The following is a 23,304-nucleotide window of genomic DNA, read 5'->3' as shown; positions in this document are numbered from 1 at the left end:
AAGAGAAAGGACATCAAAGTACAGACTTTCTTGCTGAATAAAATCACACTCAAACAGTCTAGGTTTTATCACCAAGTTAATGTCTTTTTGGTTATCTCCTTCCTCTGGGGTGCTCTTTTGTCCCTAAAGCTTAGGAGTGCTATCTTTTCTTTTAGGTTTCTATCTAAAGGCCATTAAGTCCTTATATTGGCCCTAGGATCTTCTATGAATCCATCTATCCATCTAGATACCCAGCTCACAAGTAGATATTAAATAATAGATAATAAAGATACATAGATGAATAGGGCATAGTCCCTGTTCTCATTGGATTTAGTCCCATGGCAAGGAAAGACATACAAATTGTTAATTAAAATGTGATAAACATCATGATAAATATGTGTGTGGGCTATTGAGGAAAAGGAGCAAATCACACAGTCTGTAGGGGAAGTATGAATGGGAAAGCTCTTTTGTAGAACATGAGGCCTGATATAAGTCATAAAGAAGGGACAAGAGTTAACTCAGAAAGTATCGCAGCAAGGTAAGGTACATTGCAGAGGATTTCCTAGGAAAAGTATGAAGAAGAGTAGAAAATTGAGATGCATAGTGTCATCTCATACACAGTTTGTACCTAAATCTTCCCATTTGTCCCAGGAATGTTTTCATGGCTATTTTCTTTTCTAAAGCAAGGACTCAATTTAATTTTATATATTACATTTTTTTTTGTGCTTTTTCATAACTTTTAGTCTGGAACAGTTCTTTCACTTGCTTTGTTGTTTCGATGGTCTTAATCTTTTTTGAGTAATTTAAAACTTGTAGAATTTTTCAGAATTTTTCTGATGCTTTCTTCATGATGTCTTTTAATTAGTTCATCTATCTCTATACTGACTATTAACAAACTGGAAGGTAGCTCACTAAGTCTAGAAGCTTGATGAGGTTCAGGTTAAAAATTATGACACTTCATAGTTGATGTAGAATACTTCATATTGTGTAACACATCTGGAGGGATATAGTATCAAGTTGTCTCTCTATTCATGATGCGAATTTCTGTCACTCAGTTAAGGGGCCGAGCATTAGGCCATTCCATTGTAAAGTTGGTATTTTCTTTCAGCAATCATTAAGCAATCTGTGGAGTGATACATGTTAGGAGACTATTCTTCATAGGACTCTTCTCTTTCTGACCCTTATGCAAGCAGAGGATTGATTGTTTTCACTCTGGGCTGTCTTTTCAAATATATTTGTATAGCAAACTGCCTTGGAAGATTGAGACAATATCCCCTTCTGGAACAAAAGGCAGATTTATTTCCTGTCCAAGATAATAAAGATAAAATCTCCTTCTAAGGCAAAAGTTGAGTAGGTTTGCTAGGAGTCCCTTTTTCCTAGCCCAAGAATCAAACCCACTGTGTGTATAGCATGCACCTGGATTAATCTGAACACCATAAGGAACAAAGGAAAATAAATGCGAACAGTAAGCTAATGTTTCCTGCTGTGCTGAATAATAGTCATTTCACTCTGACCTAGGAGTGTTGTGTCTTTTCCAGTACCCACTAAATTGGCAGGTTAACAGCCTGCAAGCAGCATAATATCTCAGATACTTCACAGTTCTTGACTGCAATGATACTCACTATCAATTTTTCCCTATGATGAAATTTTAAAATTATTGCTTCTGCATTTTTAGTTGACATTCATTCTTCTATAAAGAGAAGCCTCTTGTTTTCCTCTCTTAAAATTTTCTTTTTTATGTCACTGTAGGCTCCCTGATTTTTATTTATTCAAAATACATAAAATAAAAAGTTTTCTTCAAAGAGCCTTGGTTCCTTGAATGGGAATTAGTATTTAGAAATTAAGATCTAAGCTCTAGTTATTTCTAGGCCTTATTATTAATGACATTAGAAAATATAATCTTAAAAATTATGAATTTATATTGATATTTCCATTTTAAGTTTAAATTTAATGTTATAAGGTTTTACTCGTAAAATCTTTTATTTTATGTTTGCATCTTTGTCTCTTTTTTGATTATTTATTTATTTTTAATTTTTTAAATTTTAAGTTCATGGGTACATGTGCAGGTTTGTTACATAGGGAAACTTGTGTCATGAGGGGTCGTTGTATAGATTATTTCATCACTCACGTATTAAGCCTAGTACCCATTAGTTATTTTTCCTGATCCTCTCCCTCCTCCCACACTCCACCCTCCAATACCCAGTGAGTGTTATTCCTCTCTATGAGTCCATGTGTTCTCATCATTTAGCTCCCACTTATAAGTGAGAACATGTAGTTTTTAGTTTTCTGTTCTTGCATTAGTTTGCTAAGGATAATGGCCTCCAGCTCCAACCATGTCTCTGCAAAGGACATAATCTCATTTTTCTTTATGGCTGCATAGTATTCCATGGTATATATGTACCACATTCTTTTTATCCAGTCTATCATTGATTGATATTTAAGTTGATTTCGTGCTTTTTCTATTGTGAATAGTGCTGCAATAAGCATATGTGTGCATGTGTCTTTATAACAGAATGATTTATATTCCTTTGGGTATATAACCAGTAATGAGATTGCTGGCAGAGTGATATTTCTGTCTTTAGGTCTTTGAGGAATTGCCACACTGTCTTCCACAATGGCTGAACTAATTTACGCTGCCACCAACAGTGTATAAGCATTTCTTTTTCTCCATAAACTTGCCAGTATGTGCTATTTTTGACTTTCTGTTAATAGCCATTTGACCAGTGTTAGATGGTGTCTTGTGTTTTTGATTTGTATTTCTCCAGTGATCAGCAATGCTGAGTGTTTTTTTCCTGTGATTGTTGACTGCATGTATGTTTTCTTTTGAAAACTGTCTGTTCATGTCCTTTGCCCACTTTTTTATGGGGTTGTTTGCTTTTTTCTTGCAAATTTTTAAGTGTTTCATATAGATGCTAGATATTAGACTTTTTCAGATGTGTAGTTTGCAAACATTTTCTCCCATCTGTAGGTTGTTTGTTTACTCTGTTGATGGTTTCTTTTGCTGTGCAGAAGCTCTTTAGTTTAATTAGATACCATTTGTCAATTTTTACTTTTGTCGCAATTACTTTTGGCATCCTTGTCACGAAATCTTTGACTGTACCTATGTCCTGAATGGTATTGCCTAGATTTTCTTCTAGGGTTTTTATAGTTTGGGGTTGTATATTTAAGTCTTTAATCCATCTTGAGTTAATTTTTGTATATAGTGTAAGGAAGCGTTTCAATTTCAATCTTCTGCATATGGCTTGCCAGTTATCCCAGCACCATTTATTCAATAGAGAATTCTTTCCTCATTGCTTGTCTTTGTCAGGTTTGTTGAAGATCAGATGGTTGTTGTAGGGGTGTGGTCTTACTTCTGGGTTCTCTATTCTGTTCCATTGGTCTATGTGTCTGTTTTTGTACCAGTACCATGCTGTTTTGGTTACTCTAGTCCTGTAGTATAATTTGAAGTCAGGTAGTATGATGCTGCCAGCGTTGTTCTTTTGCTTAGTATTGCCTTGGCTATTCAGGCTCTTTCTGGTTCCATGTGAATTTTAAAATAGTTCTCTCTAGTTCTGAGTAAAGGTCAATGATAGCATGTTAGAAACAGCATTGAATCTATAAATTGCTTTGAGCAGTATGGCCATTTTAACAATATTGATTCTCCTATCCATGAGCATGGAGTGTTTTTCCATTTGTTTGTGTCATCTCTGATTTATTTGAGCAGTGGTTTGTAGTTCTCCTTGAAGAGGTCCTTCACTTCCCTTGTTAGCTGTATTCCTAAGTATCTTATTTTTTTTTTTGTAGCAATTGCAAATGGGAGTTTGTTCATGATTTGGCTCTCTGCTTGCTAGTCGTTGGTGTATAGGAATGCTAATGATTACTGCAGATTGATTTTGTATCCTGAGACTTTGCAGAAGTTGTTTATCAGTTTAAGAAGCTTTTGGGCTGAGACTATCGGGTTTTCTAGATACAGGATCGTATAGTCTGAAAACAGGGATAGTTTGACTTCCTCTCTTATTTGGCTGTGCTTTATTTGTTTCTCTTTCTTAATTGCTCTGGCCAGAACTTCCAATACTATGTTGAATAGGACTGGTGAAAGAGGGCATCCTTGTTTTGTGTAAGTTTTCAAGGGGAATGCTTCCAGCTTTTGCCTATTCAGTACGATGTTGGCTGTGAGTTTGTCATTTGTGGCTCTTATTATTTTGGGGTATGTTCCTTAAATACCTAGTTTATTGAATTTTTAACATGAGTGGATGTTAAATTTTGTTAAAAAATTTTTCTGCACCTATTGAAATAATCATGTGATTTTTGTCTTTAGTTCTGTTTATGTAATAAATCAGATTTATCTATTAGAGTATGTTGAGTCAACTTTGCATTCTTATACTTTCAGTCTTAATAAACTTTTCTTCAGTCATGAATTCTAAATTCTCTTAAGTATCTTTTTGAGTCTCAGGATGCCTCATTCTGGACCTCTTGATGGCTCCACAGGCTGACCATTCTAGCCGCAAACATGCAGGTCTTACCTTCTAAGATCTTATCCAAGATGTTTTCCTTGTAGGAACATGGTCGGCAGGCTAAGAAAAGCTTCATTCAACTAATTTCAATTGTGAATCAAGGCTCCTAAACTTAACTGCACTGAATCTACTCATTACCCTTTCATTTCTAAAATATCAAAGCAAGCTCCTGATTGGTTTGCCTGTTTCCAGTCTTGTCTCTGTAGACAAGATTATTTTTAATAACAGTGAGTTAATCGTCCTATTGTATTTATACAAATCAGAGACAGGGTTGATTTTTAGGTGGTACAATTATTTTATTCACTACTAAGAAAGAAGTTTAGCCATTAAAATAATGACCCAATTTTTAGCACTTAAATTTCTATTTTCTATGAAAATATCTTTTAAATTTAATGAGACATAGGGTTACATCATATATCACTATAGAGTCATAAGATTAAAGTTTGGTTTCTGGTCTGACATGTAAACAGTTTGGAAGGTTTCTGGTCTGACATGTAAACAGTTTGGAAGTTGTTAGTCATATTATAACAAGAAAAATTTGAACAGGCTGGGCACAATGGCTCATGCCTGTAATCCCAGCACTTTGGGATGCTAATGTGGGTAGGTCACCTGAGGTCAGGAGTTCAAGACCAGCCTGACCAACATGGTGAAACCCCATCTCTACTAAATACAAAAAATTGTTGAGACATGGTGGTGCATGCCTGTAATCCCAGCTACTTGGGAGGCTAAGGCAGGAGAATTGCTTGAACTCAGGAAGCAGAGGAATCTTGGCAGTGAGCCAAGATTGGCAACAGAGTGAGACTCTGTCTTGAACAAAAACAAAAACAAAAAAAAAGAAAGAAAGAAAGAAAAGAAAAAAAAGAAAAAGCTCAACAAACTGAAAATCAACAACTTTTTTTTTTTTCACTTTTTTTTAAAATTTATTTATTATTATTATACTTTAAGTTGTAGGGTACATGTGCATAACGTGCAGGTTTGTTACATATGTATACTTGTGCCATGTTGGTGTGCTGCACCCATCAACTTGTCATTTACATCCGGTATAACTCCCAATGCAATCCCTCCCCCCTCCCCCCTCCCCATGATAGGCCCCGGTGTGTGATGTTCCCCTTCCCGAGTCCAAGTGATCTCATTGTTCAGTTCCCACCTATGAGTGAGAACATGCGGTGTTTGGTTTTCTGTTCTTGTGATAGTTTGCTAAGAATGATGGTTTCCAGCTGCATCCATGTCCCTACAAAGGACACAAACTCATCCTTTTTGATGGCTGCATAGTATTCCATGGTGTATATGTGCCACATTTTCTTAATCCAATCTGTCACTGATGGACATTTGGGTTGATTCCAAGTCTTTGCTATTGTGAATAGTGCCGCAATAAACATACGTGTGCATGTGTCTTTATAGCAGCATAATTTATAATCCTTTGGGTATATACCCAGTAATGGGATGGCTGGGTCATATGGTACATCTAGTTCTAGATCCTTGAGGAATCGCCATACTGTTTTCCATAATGGTTGAACTAGTTTACAATCCCACCAACAGTGTAAAAGTGTTCCTATTTCTCCACATCCTCTCCAGCACCTGTTGTTTCCTGACTTTTTAATGATCGCCATTCTAACTGGTGTGAGATGGTATCTCATTGTGGTTTTGATTTGCATTTCTCTGATGGCCAGTGATGATGAGCATTTTTTCATGTGTCTGTTGGCTGTATGTATGTCTTCTTTTGAGAAGTGTCTGTTCATATCCTTTGCCCAAGTTTTGATGGGGTTGTTTGTTTTTTTCTTGTAAATTTGTTTGAGTTCTTTGTAGGTTCTGGATATTAGCCCTTTGTCAGATGAGTAGATTGCAAAAATTTTCTCCCATTCTGTAGGTTGCCTGTTCACTCTGATGGTAGTTTCTTTTGCTGTGCAGAAGCTCTTTAGTTTAATGAGATCCCATTTGTCAATTTTGGCTTTTGCTGCCGTTGCTTTTGGTGTTTTAGACATGAGGTCTTTGCCCATGCCTATGTCCTGAATGGTACTACCTAGGTTTTCCTCTAGGATTTTTATGATATTAGGTCTAACATGTAAGTCTCTAATCCATCTTGAATTAATTTTCGTATAAGGAGTAAGGAAAGGATCCAGTTTCAGCTTTCTACTTATGGCTAGCCAATTTTCCCAGCACCATTTATTAAATAGGGAATCCTTTCCCCATTTCTTGTTTCTCTCAGGTTTGTCAAAGATCAAATGGCTGTAGATGTGTGGTATTATTTCTGAGGACTCTGTTCTGTTCCATTGGTCTATATCTCTGTTTTGGTACCAGTACCATGCTGTTTTGGTTACTGTAGCCTTGTAGTATAGTATGAAGTCAGGTAGCGTGATGCCTCCAGCTTTGTTCTTTTGACTTAGGATTGTCTTGGAGATGCGGGCTCTTTTTTGGTTCCATATGAACTTTAAAGCAGTTTTTTCCAATTCTGTGAAGAAACTCATTGGTAGCTTGATGGGGATGGCATTGAATCTATAAATTACCTTGGGCAGTATGGCCATTTTCACGATATTGATTCTTCCTATGCATGAGCATGGTATGTTCTTCCATTTGTTTGTGTCCTCTTTTATTTCACTGAGCAGTGGTTTGTAGTTCTCCTTGAAGAGGTCCTTTACATCCCTTGTAAGCTGGATTCCTAGGTATTTTATTCTCTTTGAAGCAATTGTGAATGGAAGTTCATTCCTGATTTGGCTCTCTGTTTGTCTGTTACTGGTGTATAAGAATGCTTGTGATTTTTGCACATTAATTTTATATCCTGAGACTTTGCTGAAGTTGCTTATCAGCTTAAGGAGATTTTGGGCTGAGACAATGGGGTTTTCTAAATATACAATCATGTCATCTGCAAAGAGGGACAATTTGACTTCTTCTTTTCCTAACTGAATACCCTTGATTTCTTTCTCTTGCCTAATTGCCCTAGCCAGAACTTCCAACACTATGTTGAATAGGAGTGGTGGGAGAGGGCATCCCTGTCTTGTGCCAGTTTTCAAAGGGAATTTTTCCAGTTTTTGCCCATTCAGGATGATATTGGCTGTGGGTTTGTCATAAATAGCTCTTATTATTTTGAGGTACGTTCCATCAATACCGAATTTATTGAGCGTTTTTAGCATGAAGGGCTGTTGAATTTTGTCAAAAGCCTTTTCTGCATCTATTGAGATAATCATGTGGTTCTTGTCTTTGGTTCTGTTTATATGCTGGATTATGTTTATTGATTTGCGAATGTTGAACCAGCCTTGCATCCCAGGGATGAAGCCCACTTGATCATGGTAGATAAGCTTTTTGATGTGTTGCTGAATCCGGTTTGCCAGTATTTTATTGAGGATTTTTGCATCGATGTTCATCAGAGATATTGGTCTAAAATTCTCTTTTTTTGTTTTGTCTCTACCAGGCTTTGGTATCAGGATGATGTTGGCCTCATAAAATGAGTTAGGGAGGATTCCCTCTTTTTCTATTGATTGGAATAGTTTCAGAAGGAATGGCACCAACTCCTCCTTGTACCTCTGGTAGAATTCAGCTGTGAATCCATCTGGTCGTGGACTTTTTTTGGTTGGTAGGCTATTAATTATTGCCTCAATTTCAGAGCCTGCTATTGGTCTATTCAGGGATTCAACTTCTTCCTGGTTTAGTCTTGGAAGAGTGTAAGTGTCCAGGAAATTATCCATTTCTTCTAAATTTTCCAGTTTATTTGCGTAGAGGTGTTTATAGTATTCTCTGATGGTAGTTTGTATTTCTGTGGGGTCGGTGGTGATATCCCCTTTATCATTTTTAATTGCGTCGATTTGATTCTTCTCTCTTTTCTTCTTTATTAGTCTTGCTAGTGGTCTGTCAATTTTGTTGATCTTTTCAAAAAACCAACTCCTGGATTCATTGATTTTTTTGGAGAGTTTTTTGTGTCTCTATCTCCTTCAGTTCTGCTCTGATCTTAGTTATTTCTTGCCTTCTGCTAGCTTTCGAATGTGTTTGCTCTTGCTTCTCTAGTTCTTTTAATTGCGATGTTAGAGTGTCAATTTTAGATCTTTCCTGCTTTCTCTTGTGGGCATTTAGTGCTATAAATTTCCCTCTACACACTGCTTTAAATGTGTCCCAGAGATTCTGGTATGTTGTATCTTTGTTCTCATTGGTTTCAAAGAACATCTTTATTTCTGCCTTCATTTCTTTATGTACCCAGTAGTCATTCAGGAGCAGGTTGTTCAGTTTCCATGTAGTTGAGCGGTTTTGATTGAGTTTCTTAGTCCTGAGTTGTAGTTTGATTGCACTGTGGTCTGAGAGACAGTTTGTTATAATTTCTGTTCTTGTACATTTGCTAAGGAGTGCTTTACTTCCAATTACGTGGTCGATTTTGGAGTAAGTACGATGTGGTGCTGAGAAGAATGTACATTCTGTTGATTTGGGGTAGAGAGTTCTATAGATGTCTATTAGGTCTGCTTGCTGCAGAGATGAGTTCAATTCCTGGATATCCTTGTTAACTTTCTGTCTCGTTGATCTGTCTAATGTTGACAGTGGAGTGTTGAAGTCTCCCATTATTATTGTATGGGAGTCTAAGTCTCTTTGTAAGTCTCTAAGGACTTGCTTGATGAATCTGGGTGCTCCTGTATTGGGTGCATATATATTTAGGATAGTTAGCTCTTCCTGTTGAATTGATCCCTTTACCATTATGCAATGGCCTTCTTTGTCTCTTTTGATCTTTGATGGTTTAAAGTCTGTTTTATCAGAGACTAGTATTGCAACCCCCGCTTTTTTTTGTTCTCCATTTGCTTGGTAAATCTTCCTCCATCCCTTTATTTTGAGCCTATGTATGTCTCTGCGTGTGAGATGGGTCTCCTGAATACAGCAGACTGATGGGTCTTGACTCTTTATCCAGTTTGCCAGTCTGTGTCTTTTAATTGGAGCATTTAGTCCATTTACATTAAAGGTTAAGATTGTTATGTATGAACTTGATCCTGCCATTATGATATTAACTGGTTATTTTGCTCGTTAGTTGATGCAGTTTCTTCCTAGCGTCGATGGTCTTTACATTTTGGCCTGTTTTTGCAATGGCTGGTACCGGTTGTTCCTTTCCATGTTGAGTGCTTCCTTCAGGGTCTCTTGTAAGGCAGGCCTAGTGGTGACAAAATCTCTAAGCATTTGCTTATCTGTAAAGGATTTTATTTCTCCTTCACTTATGAAACTTAGTTTGGCTGGATATGAAATTCTGGGTTTAAAATTCTTTTCTTTAAGAATGTTGAATATTGGCCCCCACTCTCTTCTGGCTTGGAGAGTTTCTGCCGAGAGATCTGCTGTTAGTCTGATGGGCTTCCCTTTGTGGGTAACCTGACCTTTCTCTCTGGCTGCCCTTAAGATTTTTTCCTTCATTTCAACTTTGGTGAATCTGGCAATTATGTGTCTTGGAGTTGCTCTTCTCGAGGAGTATCTTTGTGGCGTTCTCTGTATTTCCTGGATTTGAATGTTGGCCTGCCCTACTAGGTTGGGGAAGTTCTCCTGGATGATATCCTGTAGAGTGTTTTCCAACTTGGTTCCATTTTCCCCCTCACTTTCAGGCACCCCAATCAGACGTAGATTTGGTCTTTTTACATAATCCCATACTTCTTGCAGGCTTTGTTCATTTCTTTTTCTTCTTTTTTCTTTTGGTTTCTCTTCTCGCTTCATTTCATTCATTTGATCCTCAATCGCAGATACTCTTTCTTCCAGTTGATCGAGTCGGTTACTGAAGCTTGTGCATTTGTCACATATTTCTCGTGTCATGGTTTTCATCTCCTTCATTTCATTTATGGCCTTCTCTGCATTAATTACTCTAGCCATCAATTCTTCCACTTTTTTTTCAAGATTTTTAGTTTCTTTGCTCTGGGTACGTAATTCCTCCTTTAGCTCTGAGAAATTTGATCGACTGAAGCCTTCTTCTCTCATCTCGTCAAAGTCATTCTCCGTCCAGCTTTGATCCGTTGCTGGCGATGAGCTGCGCTCCTTTGCCGGGGGAGATGCGCTCTTATTTTTTGAATTTCCAGCTTTTCTGCCCTGCTTTTTCCCCATCTTTGTGGTTTTATCTGCCTCTGGTCTTTGATATGGTGATGTACTGATGGGGTTTTGGTGTTGGTGTCCTTCCTGTTTGATAGTTTTCCTTCTAACAGTCAGGACCCTCAGCTGTAGGTCTGTTGGAGATTGCTTGAGGTCCACTCCAGACCCTGTTTGCCTGGGTATGAGCAGCAGAGGCTGCAGAAGATAGAATATTTCTGATCAGCGAGTGTACCTGTCTGATTCTTGCTTTGGAAGCTTCCTCTCAGGGGTGTACTCCACTCTGTGAGGTGTGGGGTGTCAGACTGCCCCTAGTGGGGGATGTCTCCCAGTTAGGCTACTCAGGGGTCAGGGACCCACTTGAGCAGGGAGTCTGTCCCTTCTCAGATCTCAACCTCCGTGTTGGGAGATCCACTGCTCTCTTCAAAGCTGTCAGAGTCGTTTGCGTCTGCAGAGTTTTCGGCTGCGTTTGTTATTGCCCTGTCCCCAGAGGTGGAGTCTACAGAGACAGGCAGGTTTCCTTGAGCTGCTGTGAGCTCCACCCAGTTCGAGCTTCCCAGCAGCTTTGTTTACCTACTTAAGCCTCAGCAATGGCGGGCGCCCCTCCCCCAGCCTCACTGCTGCCTTGCGGGTAGATCACAGACTGCTGTGCTAGCAATGAGGGAGGCTCCGTGGGTGTGGGACCCTCCCGGCCAGGTGTGGGATATGATCTCCTGGTGTGCCTGTTTGCTTAAAGCGCAGTATTGGGGTGGGAGTTACCCGATTTTCCAGGTGTTGTGTGTCTCAGTTCCCCTGGCTAGGAAAAGGGATTCCCTTCCCCCTTGCGCTTCCCAGGTGAGGCAATGCCTCGCCCTGCTTCAGCTCTCGCTGGTCGGGCTGCAGCAGCTGACCAGCACCGATCGTCCGGCACTCCCCAGTGAGATGAACCCAGTACCTCAGTTGAAAATGCAGAAATCACCAGTCTTCTGTGTCGCTCGTGCTGGGAGTTGGAGACTGGAGCTGTTCCTATTTGGCCATCTTGCTCCGCCCCCCGCCCAACAACTGTTTTTAAATCCCTCATAAAATTATTGACACAGGTCAAACTGCTACCCTAAAAACTAGAGAGATTGGCAGATACAGAGATCAGAGAGCTTACTGGGAGCAGAAGCCATATCTGGAGACTTAAATTTAAACACATAAAAGATGATTAAATAATTGCTGAAGTCTGAAAGATTAAAAACCCTGGGAGCCCAGGTTTTGGAAGGCAATACCCATACTTTTATGAGTTTTACCTCCAGGAGCTTTATCAAGCTCTCAGGGTCAAGGTCAGAGGAAAATTACCTCATGCTTCTAATACCAAGAGGAGAAGAGTAACTATTTTGAAATATACCTAGAGTGTTCTGTGCCCTCGAAGGAAACTATTTTATCAGCTTCTAACCAATGTGAGTTTTACCAGAGCTTAATAAACCTATGAGGGAAAGTAAATACCCAACTCCTGCACCCTCTGGTCTTCTTTCTCACGTGAGGCAGAAAAAACTAGAAAGTATGTGCAAAGATCACAGTCTAGGGGCATAGTCTCACTAAAAGACTAAGACATGGTAATAAGATTGTAGAGTACTTTCTTCCCTCCACCCCCACCATATCAATAGGGCTCCTGTATAACCCGAGATTATAGCTGAGAGCAATTTCAGAGCACAAACTCTATTTAAGAAGGAGTCTCTAGAGAAGCCCAAAGGCAACAAGGAAAAGAGAAACAAAGACACTAGAGGAAATGTTAGTCTCTGATACCTATAGGTACAGCAAATAGTAAACACAGTCTAATTCCTATACAGATAAACATAAAACCTCACTCTAAAAGGCCATATGCCTCAGTTCCTTCAATCTGATAAAATGTCTAGCTGTTAAAAATAATTACAAGGTATACTAAAAGGCATAAACAAAGCAAAACAAAAACAACAACAAACAGAACACAGTCCAAACAGACAAACCAAACAACAGAACCCAGTTTAGATATGGTGGAGATTTTAGAATTATACTGGAAAATCAAAATGGAAAATATGGACAACATGTCAGAACAGATGGGTAACATAAGCTGAGAAATAGAAACTCTAAGAAATAATAGAAAGAAAATGCTAGCAATAAACAACACTAGCAGAAATGAAGAATGCATTTAATGGGCTCATGAGTAGAAATTCACATTTATATAGAAGAATAATCAGTGAGCTTGAAAATATGCTGATAGAAATTTTCATAACTGAAATGCAACGAGAAAAAAATAAGGAAAATGATGGAAGAGAATATTCAAGAAGTGTGAGACAACTACAAGAGGTGTAACATATAAATAATGGCATTACCAGAGGAGAAGGAAGAATGAGAAAGAAGAATAAATATTTGAAATAGTAATGACTGAGAATTTTCCAAACTTAATGACAGACAGCAAACCACAGATCCATGAAATTTAAGCTCATGAAGCTCAAATCATGAACATCAAGCAGCATAAATACAAAAAACCCTATATTTAGGCATATCATATTCAAACTGAAGTAAACCTAAGATATTAGGCATATCATATTCAAACTGAAGAAAATCTGATAAAAAGCAGAAAACATCTTACCTAGAGAGGAACAAGGGTAAAACTTTTATCAGACTTCTCTTCAGAAACCATTTAAGCAAGAAGAGAGTAGAGTGAAATATTTAAAGTGTTGAAAGAAAAAAAGACAACCTAGAATTCTGACTTCAGCAAAGGTAAAGGTAAAATAAAAATTTTCTCAATCAAACCAAAATTGGGGAAATTTTTACTAATAGACGTGCCTTACAAGATATATTAGTTTTTTTAGAGAAAGGAAAATAACACAGGTCAGAATATTTTATCTACATAAAGAAAGAATGTTACAAAAGGAATAAATTAAAGTGAAATAGAATCTTGTATTTTTTAGAATTGATCTAACCAATAACATTTGTTTAAAACAATAACAACAATATATAGCTTATGGGTAAGTGAAATGAACGACACCAGTGTTCTAAGGGATGGGAGGGAGAATTGGGAATACTTTATTATAAGATACTCTTACTACCCATGAAGCAGTATACTGGTATTTGAAAATAGACTTCGATTGTGAAAATTATTTTATAATCTGTGTAATATCAATTATCTATTGTTTTAAAAAAGGCAAAATAAGATATTTCTACACCTTCTTCATATTCAAGGCCAAGTCTCCCGATCACTTTTCAATTCAGTCTCTTATATACACAGTATTGTCCTTCCAGTTATCAATAACATGGTGATGCAATGTATCTTAAAGGAAGTCATAGAACTAAAACCAAATTGTGCTGGCATTTAACATGGCTTTGGAATTACTATATGTAGTTAATCTACCTTGGACTCTTCCTTTAGGAATTCTGGAATGCTGCTAAATTTGTCTGATGCACCACCTTCTAACTCCTTCCCACATCCATTTGGTTCTTGGGTATAAAAGCACTGGTGCTTTTATTGTGCTCAGGTTTTGCTTTTATACTGCTGAAACCTATTCTATAAGTTTTAATTCATGCACTATTAATATTTGCACATACAGAGGCAATGATGACGGCTTGATCCTCACATGATACCAATAATTATAAGATACAATCTAATTTTAGAAATATTAAAATTTAGAAAAAAGAGTTCACTGCAGAATTGATGAAACAAAGTAAATTATTTGGATGACTCTTGTGCTTAAACCTCCTGTATTAATCTGTTTTCATGCTGCTGATAAAGAGATACCCAAGACTGGGCAATTTACAAAAGAAAGAGTTTAATGGACTTACAGTTCCATGTGGCTGGAGATGCCTCACAATCATGGTGGAAGGCAAGGAGGAGCAAGTAACATTGTACATGGATGACAGCAGGCAAAGAGAGAGCTTGTGCAGGGAAACCCCTCCTTATAAAACCATCAGATCTCTTGATACTTACTTACTATCATGAGAAGAGCATGGGAAAGACCGGTCGCCATGATTCAATTACCCACAACTGGTCCCTCCCACAACACCTGGGAATTCAAGATGAGATTTTGGTGGTGACACAGCCAAACCGTATCATTCTGCCCCTTTCCTCTCCCAAATCTCATGTCCTCATATTTAAAAACCAATCATGCCTTCCCACAGTCCAACAAAGTCTTAAATTATTTGGGCATTAATTCAAAAGTCCACAGTCCAAAGTCTCATCAGAGACAAGGCAAATTCCTTCCACGTTTGAGCCTGTAAAATCAAAAACAAGTTAGTTACTTCCTAGATACAATGAGGGTACAGGCATTGGGTAAATATAGCCATTCTTAAGGGGAGACATTGTCCAAAACAAAGGGCTACAGGCCCCATGCAAGTCCAAAATCCAGTGAGGCAATCAAATGTTAAAGCTCCAAAGTAATCTCCTTTGACTCCATGTCATATCCAGGTCACACTGATGCAAAAAGTGGATTCCCATGGTCTTGGGCAGCTCCACCCCCGTGGATTTGCAGGGTACAGCCCCACTCCTAGCTGCTCTCACAAGCTGGCATTGAGTGTCTTCAGCTTTTCCAGGCACACAGTGCAAGCTGTTCATGGATCTACCATTCTGGGGTCTGCGGGATGGTAGCCTTCTTCTCTTGCAGCTCCACTAGGCAGCAGCGCAGTGGGGACTCTGTGTGGGGGCTCCAACCCCACATTTCTCTTCTGTATTGCTCTAGCAGAGGTTCTCCGTGAGTGCCCCCCACCTACAGTAAACTTCTACTTGGATATCTAGGCATTTCCATACATCCTCTGAAACCTAGGCAGAGGTTCCCAAACCTCAGTTCTTGACTTCTGTGCATGTGCAAGCTCAACACCACGTGGGAGCTGCCAAAGCTTGGGGCTTGCACCCTCTGAAGCCGCACCCTGAGCAGTACCTTGGCCCCTTTTAGTCATGGCTGGAGTGGCTGGGACAAAGGGCACCAAGTCCCTAGGCTGCACACAGCAGAGGGACCCTGGGCCTGGCCCACAAAACCATCTTTTCCTCCTAGGCCTCCAAGCCTGTAATGGGAGGGGCTGCTGTGAAGACCTCTGACATGCTCTGAAGACATTTTGTTCCTTGTCTTGGTGATTAACATTTGGCTTCTCATTACTTATGCAAATTTCTGCAGCCAGCTTGAATTTCTCCTCAGAAAATGGGATTTTATTTTCTATTGCATTGTCAGGCTGCAAATTTTCCAAACATTATTTCCAAACATTATTATTTGCCTTTTAAAACTTAATTCCTTTAACAGCACCCAAGTCACCTCTTGAATGCTTTGCTGCTTAGAAATTTCTTCTGCAATATACCCTAAATCATCTCTCTCAAGGTCAAAGTTCCACAAATCTCTCTAGTAGGGGCAAAATGCCACCAGTCTGTTTGCTAAAACATAACAAGAGTTACCTTTGCTCCATTTCCCAACAAGTTCTTCATCTCCATCTGAGACCATATCAACCTGGATTTAATTGTCCATATGATTACCAGCATTTTGGTCGAAGCCATTCAACAAGTCTCTAGGGAGTTCCAAACTTTCCCACATTTTCGTTTCTTCTTCTGAGCCCTCCAAACTGTTCCAACCTCTCTGCCTGATACCCAGTTCCAAAGTTGCTTCCACATTTTTGGATGTCTTTTCAACAGTGCCTCACTCTGTTTTTACCAATTTACTCTATTAGTCTGTTTTCAGGCTGCTGATAAAGACATACCTAAGACTGGGCAATTTACAAAAGAAAGAGGTTTGATGGACTTATAGTTCCATGTGGCTGGGGAGGTCTCACAATCATGGTAGAAGGCTGGGGAGGAGCAAGTCACGTCTTACATGGATGGCGGCAGGCAAAGAGAGAGAGAACTTGTGAAGAGGAACTCCCATTTTAAAAACCATCAGATCTCATGAGACTTATTTACTATCATGAGAACAGAATGGGAAAGACCTGCCCCCATGATTCAATTATCTCTCACTGGATCCCTCCTGCAACAGACGGGAATTCAAGATGAGATTTCGGTGGGGACACAGCCAAATCAAATCACCTCCCCAGTTGATTGTGTGCTGAGCACTGTGATTTCCCAGTCTGATCTTCTGTAAAGGAAGTCTTTGCTGCCAAGCTCGTGGGAGTGCTCAGAGGACAGTCGGCAGCTGTCCATCCATCTGGGGACTTCACAGTTGCAAAGAGACCCCATGTGCCAAGATAATTCCCCTTTCAGAGTGGCCCACATCCACTGACTGATGGAGATAGGAGTATAAAGGCCTAGCTATATCTGCTCAGCATGTGACCACTCTTATTGGCCATGTTAGCTCCCTGTGGGTTTGGCTGAAGATGTTAGATCTTGCAGTCCAACTTCTCACTTAGCCCAATTTTGTCTCCCTCCCTACTTCCCACCAGTATTAATCCCAAGGACATTTCCTAACAATCCTCTTATATACTGAACTTTATCTTGGAATCTACTTCCTGGAAAATTCAAAATATAACAACTTTCTATGGCACTTAGAAAAAAAGTCAAAACTTTGCTGGGTGCGGTGGCTCACACCTGGAATCCCAACACTTTGGGAGGCCAAGGCTAGTGGATCAATTATGGCCAGGAAGTTGAGACCTGCCTGGCCAACATGGCAAATATCTGTCTCTACTAAAAGTACAAAAATTAGCTGGGGTGATGGGACATGCCTGTAGTCCCAGCTACCTGGGAAGCTGAGGCATGAGAATCACTTGAATCTAGAAGGTAGAGGTTGTAGCACACTGAATTGCAGCCTGGGTGACAAAGTAAGACTGTCTCAAAACAAAACAAACAAAAACAAAAAACAAAGCTCAACAAAACTCTTTCCAGGGAACGTACAGTTTTCACCCTACTTCTTAGCTTCATCTCCTGCCACTATCTCCCTGGATTCCCAGGTTCTAGACATACTCACTGCTATAAACTCAATTGTGTCACCGTCAAAATTTACATGTAGAAGCCCTAACCTTTAATGTGATGGTACTTGGAGATGCGGCCATTGGGAAGGATTAGACTTGGATGAAGTTACCAGGCTGGGGTGCTCATGATGGGATTAGTGCCCTTATAAGAAGGGACACCAGAAAGCTTACTTCCTCTCTTTCTCTCTGTCAAGTGGGTACACAGCAAGAAGGCAACCATGAGCAAACCAAGAAGAGAGCCCTCAAGGGGGAACCAAAAGGCTGGCTGGTACCTTGATCTTGGACTTTCCAGCCTCCAGAATGGTGAGAAATAAATTCTTGTTATTTAAGCCATACCATTTTCTGGTACTTCATTATTGCATTCTAAGCTAACACAACACCTGCTTTCTACTTTTTGAAAATGTCAAGCTCATTCTCTCTTCTCCCCACCGTTCTTTGCTATGTGTTATTCTTTCTGTTTATGCAGGTCTCCTCTTGAGTGGTGCTTGTTTAGCAAGATCTCTGACCACCACATTCAAATTAGTTCCACTCTCTTATTCTCTTCATAACATTTATAGCACTTATATTAAATCAACCAAGTTACCATATTTGATTGTTAATTAATTTGTCACTTATCGGACTGTTTCCCTCGCCTCCCTACATAAGAATATCAGTTCCATGAAAGCATGCTATTGTAGCTTAACAAATATTTATTGAATGAATGAATGAATGAATCATGATTTAGAAAGATGAATACATATATGCTACCACCACCCCACATAGTCTCCTTCTAGGTGATCTGAGAGACCTGAGAAGACTGTTGCTTTAAGCCATGATTCTCTCAGATCTGGCTTGGCTTAGAAGAAGGTATGTACAAGGCCTAATCATTAGCTATTTTATTTCTGTCATTGTTGTGAAGTGCTTGCCCAGTTAAGGTTTAAACACCAATTAGAAGATGCTGCAACAGCCATATTGTGAATTTCTCAGTGCGGTCTGAAAATTAACCCAGTATTTGGGGTGGCAGATGTCACTCAAACTGGGTTGTTTATTTAAAGGACCCTCCTGAAGAAAGCAGTCTGGCCTGGATATCTTTCAGACTGGATTGGAACGAGTCCTGGCCCTTCTGCTTCTGGTGGTTACTGTTCTGAAAGACATCCAATTGCAGCACTCTACAAATAGTTTAGTGAAAAATGCCGAGAGTGTCTCTTTATCTTTATCTTGTGTTCTTGCTAAACTGACTGAGTTCAGTATCAGCTTCTGGAAAGCATTCTAATAATCTCCAAAGTGTTTAAGAAGCATTACTCACATTATCACAGAAACATGTCTTGCTCCAGAAATGTATTTACTGTTCTTTTTAGAAACACAGATGCATTGTAGGTAAATAATACAAAACAGTTACTTTCTTGCCAAGGGAAAATGCTGTTTTTGTATTTATCTGTTTAAGAAGCAAATGAAATCACTCATGCTGGAGGAAGATGTATGATAGATGAAGATCTTAGACTTGCTCACTTCTTAATCTCTATATTTTTTCATAACTATATTTTCTAGTTTATGGTTTTTTTGGTTTAACTGGGGAAGTCCTATCTTCTTTTAAGTCAGCCCGGTTTTAACAAACAAAAATATATTACCTTAACTCTTCCATGGTTAGGAGTCATGGCTTCTGTTAATTTACCATCTGGCAGCATGCTGGGAAAAAAATAAGTTTGTGTAAGTCTTGGAATGAGGAATTTAATGTCTCAGCATTTAGAGATTATCCATTACTTTATAAAGTTTTAACTTGTTTGAAATATCAAATTGCGAATGATTACCCTTTGATGACAGAGAATTTGAATGAATTAACAGCGGCAGCAAAGAGCATGCCTCCTCTTGCTTTCTTCCCTCTATTTAATGATATAACAGCCATACCATTTACAATTAGATGGTCATTTTCAAAATGGCAATTTTTTTTGTTTGTTTTTTTGAGACATAGTCTCTGTCACTAAGGTTGGAATGTGGTGGTTTGATCATGACACGCTGCAGCCTTGAACTCCTAGGCTCAAGTTATCCTCCTACCTCAGCCTTCCTACTAGCTGGTACTACAGGCTGGCACCACCATGCCTGGCTAATTTGCGTGTGTGTGTGTGTGTGTGTGTGTATGTGTGTATGTGTATGTGTGTGTGTGTATGTGTATATATATATACATATATATATATTACATATATATATATGTAAGAGATACGGGGTTTCATCATGTTTCCCAGGCCAGTCTTGGACTCCTGAGCTCAAGCAATTCCTTGCCTCGGCCTCCCAAAGTGCTGGTATTACAGGTGTAAGTCACTGCATGTGGCCTGGAATGGCAGTGTTTTAAGTATGCTGACTCACTCTTGTTGCACGTCAACTACACGTGCATGATTTAATGTATCTCCTGCGGTTGAAGCAGTTTAACCTTCAAGTTATTGATGGAAATCTATAAAACACTTAACATGAGCCAAGTGCCTGGCCCATGGTATGTACTCAAGAAATGAATATTCAGTGAATGTGCCCTACTTCTTTAATTCTGTTTCCAATATTGAAATTGCATGTAAATTCCACTGAGACTCACTGCTCTGGAGGTTAGGGTGGGGAGAGGCATTTTCAATCAGGATCTTCACAGTATATTTGTCAAAGAGCGCTAAGTGAAGTCAAAGCAGCAGGCTAAGGTAGAAACCCTTGATATTGTTATTGGATTCATCTTGGATATAGAAGGAGGGGAAAGTAGTTTAATGTGGGAGTTCTGCTGATTCTCAAAGGAGCTTTTCTCTTCTGTGCATAGGCCTAGAGTCTATGGAGACCCAGGTGTTTGAGTTGGTTTGAAATGAGTGTGCAGATTTCTGAGCCCCAGGCATTCCTTGTTCTGCTGTGTAGTTTCATAGAGAAAATCCAAGAATGAGCCAGTGGGAGGTTTTGAGGTTGATAGAAGCTACATTTTGGGCTCAGCTGTATGAAAATAGGGAACAGTAAGAATTGCTGGCCCACTGATGTGGTATTGAATCTGTGTGGCATATGTTATCTGACATCACAGTCCTGGAACACTCCTAATGGCTGCCAGAAAAATACAAAATCTAATGGAAAAGTAACCCACTGAACCAGAATGAATCAGCTGTTCATTCCTCCTCTATTGGAATTTATCTTAAAAATGGAAATTAAGCCTGAATGCATATAATTTAAAAACTCAAAGCAAGAAATAGAAAAGCTTTTAAAGGATCGTTAATCTGTCCCTCTTGCGTATCTAGTTAGTTACGTAGATTTTATGAAAGATTTTGGAATATAGATGAATCTTTAACTTACAGTTGTTCTTTTTTGAAGAGATCTATTGTTCTCATCTAAATGGTTCAATGTTTCATTGACACTCATTAATCTCTGTTACATCCTGTGAGTTAGGTAAGTGGAAAATGTTTTCCTTCCACTTGTACAACACAAAGTCCTATGGTGAACTCCTCTATTAATTTCCACATTCACCCTCTGGGCATAGAAGCTAAGTATCCATTAGCTGTGCACTCCACCTCCCTCTTCATCTCTCTACCTGAATCAGAGACAGTTCACTTTTTATGAAAAACTGGTTTTGGCATGGGGTCATGATTAACGTATTTGCATGATTGTTGCTGGCACAGAGCATGATGGTTAGACATGTGCACTGCATTTACCTCTTACAAAAGGTGGAATAATGTAAATGACATATAATCATAAGACTGATATGAAGATTAAGTGGGATTTATAGAAAACATCAAAGTTCCTGGCACACGCTAAGTGTTTCATATGAATGTTCATCAGAAATCCCAATACTAATGGTCTAGAGCTGGCTGTACTTTCTAAAGATGTTAATTGGGTTTTTAAGTTGTAAGTATTTTTAATATTATAATGTCTTAGTTCAGGCTGCTATAACCTAATACCATGGAGTGGATGGCTTCAGCAACAGAAATTTATTTTTCATGGTTCTGAAGGCTAGGAAGTCCAAGATCAAGGTGCCAGAAGATCTGGTATCCTGGTGTGCAGATGGCTGATTTCTTGTATCCTTACAGAGTAGAGAGCAGAGAGCTAGAGGAAGCTCTCAAGTATCTTTTTTTAGGGGCATTAGTCCCATTCATGAGAGTTCTACCCTGATGACCTGTGTACCCACTAAAGGCCCCACCTCCAAATTACCATCACATTGAAGATTTGGATTTCAATGTATGTATTTTGAAGGGACATATTCAGTTCATGTGAAAAGAATAAATTTCTTCATTTGAATATAATACACAGAAAGCACATTGCAATAGAATATGAATAGTCTTTTTTTTTTTTTTTTTTTTTTTGAAATGGAGTCTCACTCTGTTGCCCAGGCTGGAGTGCAGTGGTGCAATCTTGGCTCACTGCAACCTCCAACTCCCGGGTTCAAGCAATTCTTCTGCCTCAGCCTCCCGAGTAGCTGGGACTACAGGCGTGCACCACCATGCGTGGCTAATTTTTGTATTATTAGTAGAGATGGGGTTTCACCATATTGGCAAGGCTGGTCTGGAACACCTGACCTTGTGATCCACCTGCCTCGGCCTCCCAAAGTGCTCTGGGATTACGAGTGTGAGTCACTGTGCCCGGCCATCTCTTTTCTTAATATTATATTATATTATTTGTCTATTGTCTTTCAGCATTTCACACGATCAGTGACTTCCAAAAATTTCAATTGAAAGGAGTGTGTAGTGAACTTGAGAGTATAGGACAATGAGATATGTAACTGCCCATGTTCCATTGCTACTTTGAGCAGAATCCTTGGGAAACACTATGGAGTGATGGAGAAAACACCATCTGGGGAGTCAGATGACCTGCTCTCCATCCCAGCTCATCAGGAAGTCTCTGAGACAAACACTTATCAGGTTAGAATTTGAAGCTCTTTATCTGTAAGGTAGAAAAAATGGTAATACTTGCTGTATAAACCTCATGAGGTCGCTGTAATGTCCCAATAGATAATATATGGGAAAGTACTCTGAAAACTCTAACCATTTTAAAAGTAAAAGCATCACTGTGGGTGGAGACTCATAAGTAGATTCTTCCTAAAAAAACGTAGTCAAAAGGAAGTGGTTGTTTTAGAGAATCTTCCACATATGATGACATTATTCACTACTGTCATTTGAAATTTTACAAAACAAGTTATTAGTTTCTTGATACATTAAACAATTTTAATCTGTTTTCACTTTATGAGATCCCAACTTTAGTGACCTTTTAAACCAGAAACTTCTAGCATATTAATGGGAAAAGTGAGAAATCTAGTTCATAGATTTAGAACAGTTTGTAATTTTAGCTAACTCTGAATACAAATGTACAGGAGACATTGCAGTTTCAGTTGCCCAATACCTAGCATTAGAAAGTAAAAATTTAGACCAAATTACTAGACAGTATGTCAATAATGAATAAAGCTTGGTTCCTTTTTTTTTTTTTTTTTTTTTTTTGAGACAGAGTCTCACTCTGTTACCCAGGCTGGAGTGCAGTGGTGCGATCTTGGCTCATTGCAACCTCTGCCTCCCGGGTTCAAGCGATTCTCCTGCCTCAGCCTCCCAAGTAGCTGGGACTACAGGCACATGCCACCACATCCAGCTATTTTCTACTAAAAATATAAAGCTTGATTCTTAACTGAATAATGTATAACAGTGTTAGAACACACAGATGACTATGTTAGGATTAATAAATGGTGTTGAATTATCAGACTGCAAAACAAATTGCTGTGATTTTTGGAGACACAAATGTTATTAGCTTGTACATGTTAGAAATTATGTGCATCTATATACCATGCTTTCATTCAACAAATATTTTTCTGATCACGTTCTATATGGCCAGCGCTGTGTTAAGTCCTAGGGATACAGAGGAATACATAGTACCGTCCCTCTATTTTGGTAGTTTTAACCAAGGTAAATCATGGAGTGTGTTTAAAAAATTGTATACAATTCTAGGATTCAGATTC

At 39.0% G+C, this 23,304-nt stretch overlaps 1 protein-coding gene across 8 annotated transcripts in view; it reads left to right on the top strand.

Annotated features, from left to right (window-relative positions):
- Window positions 1-23,304, top strand: part of LOC102145599 (uncharacterized) — a 682,844-nt gene that overhangs the window by 186,205 nt on the left and 473,335 nt on the right. For 7 of the 8 annotated variants that reach the window (XM_074021604.1, XM_074021603.1, XM_074021609.1 and 4 more), the window contains exon 3: window positions 17,573-17,681. The exons of the other annotated variant lie outside the window; for it this stretch is intronic. In XM_074021604.1, the coding sequence (XP_073877705.1) occupies window positions 17,573-17,681 (109 nt within the window). The remainder of the gene's footprint in view (window positions 1-17,572; window positions 17,682-23,304) is intronic. 8 annotated transcript variants of the gene reach the window in all.

This window comes from Macaca fascicularis, chromosome 17 (genome assembly GCF_037993035.2).
Source record: "Macaca fascicularis isolate 582-1 chromosome 17, T2T-MFA8v1.1".
Lineage (NCBI taxonomy): Eukaryota > Metazoa > Chordata > Mammalia > Primates > Cercopithecidae > Macaca > Macaca fascicularis.
This window is presented reverse-complemented; position numbering and strand designations above follow the sequence as displayed.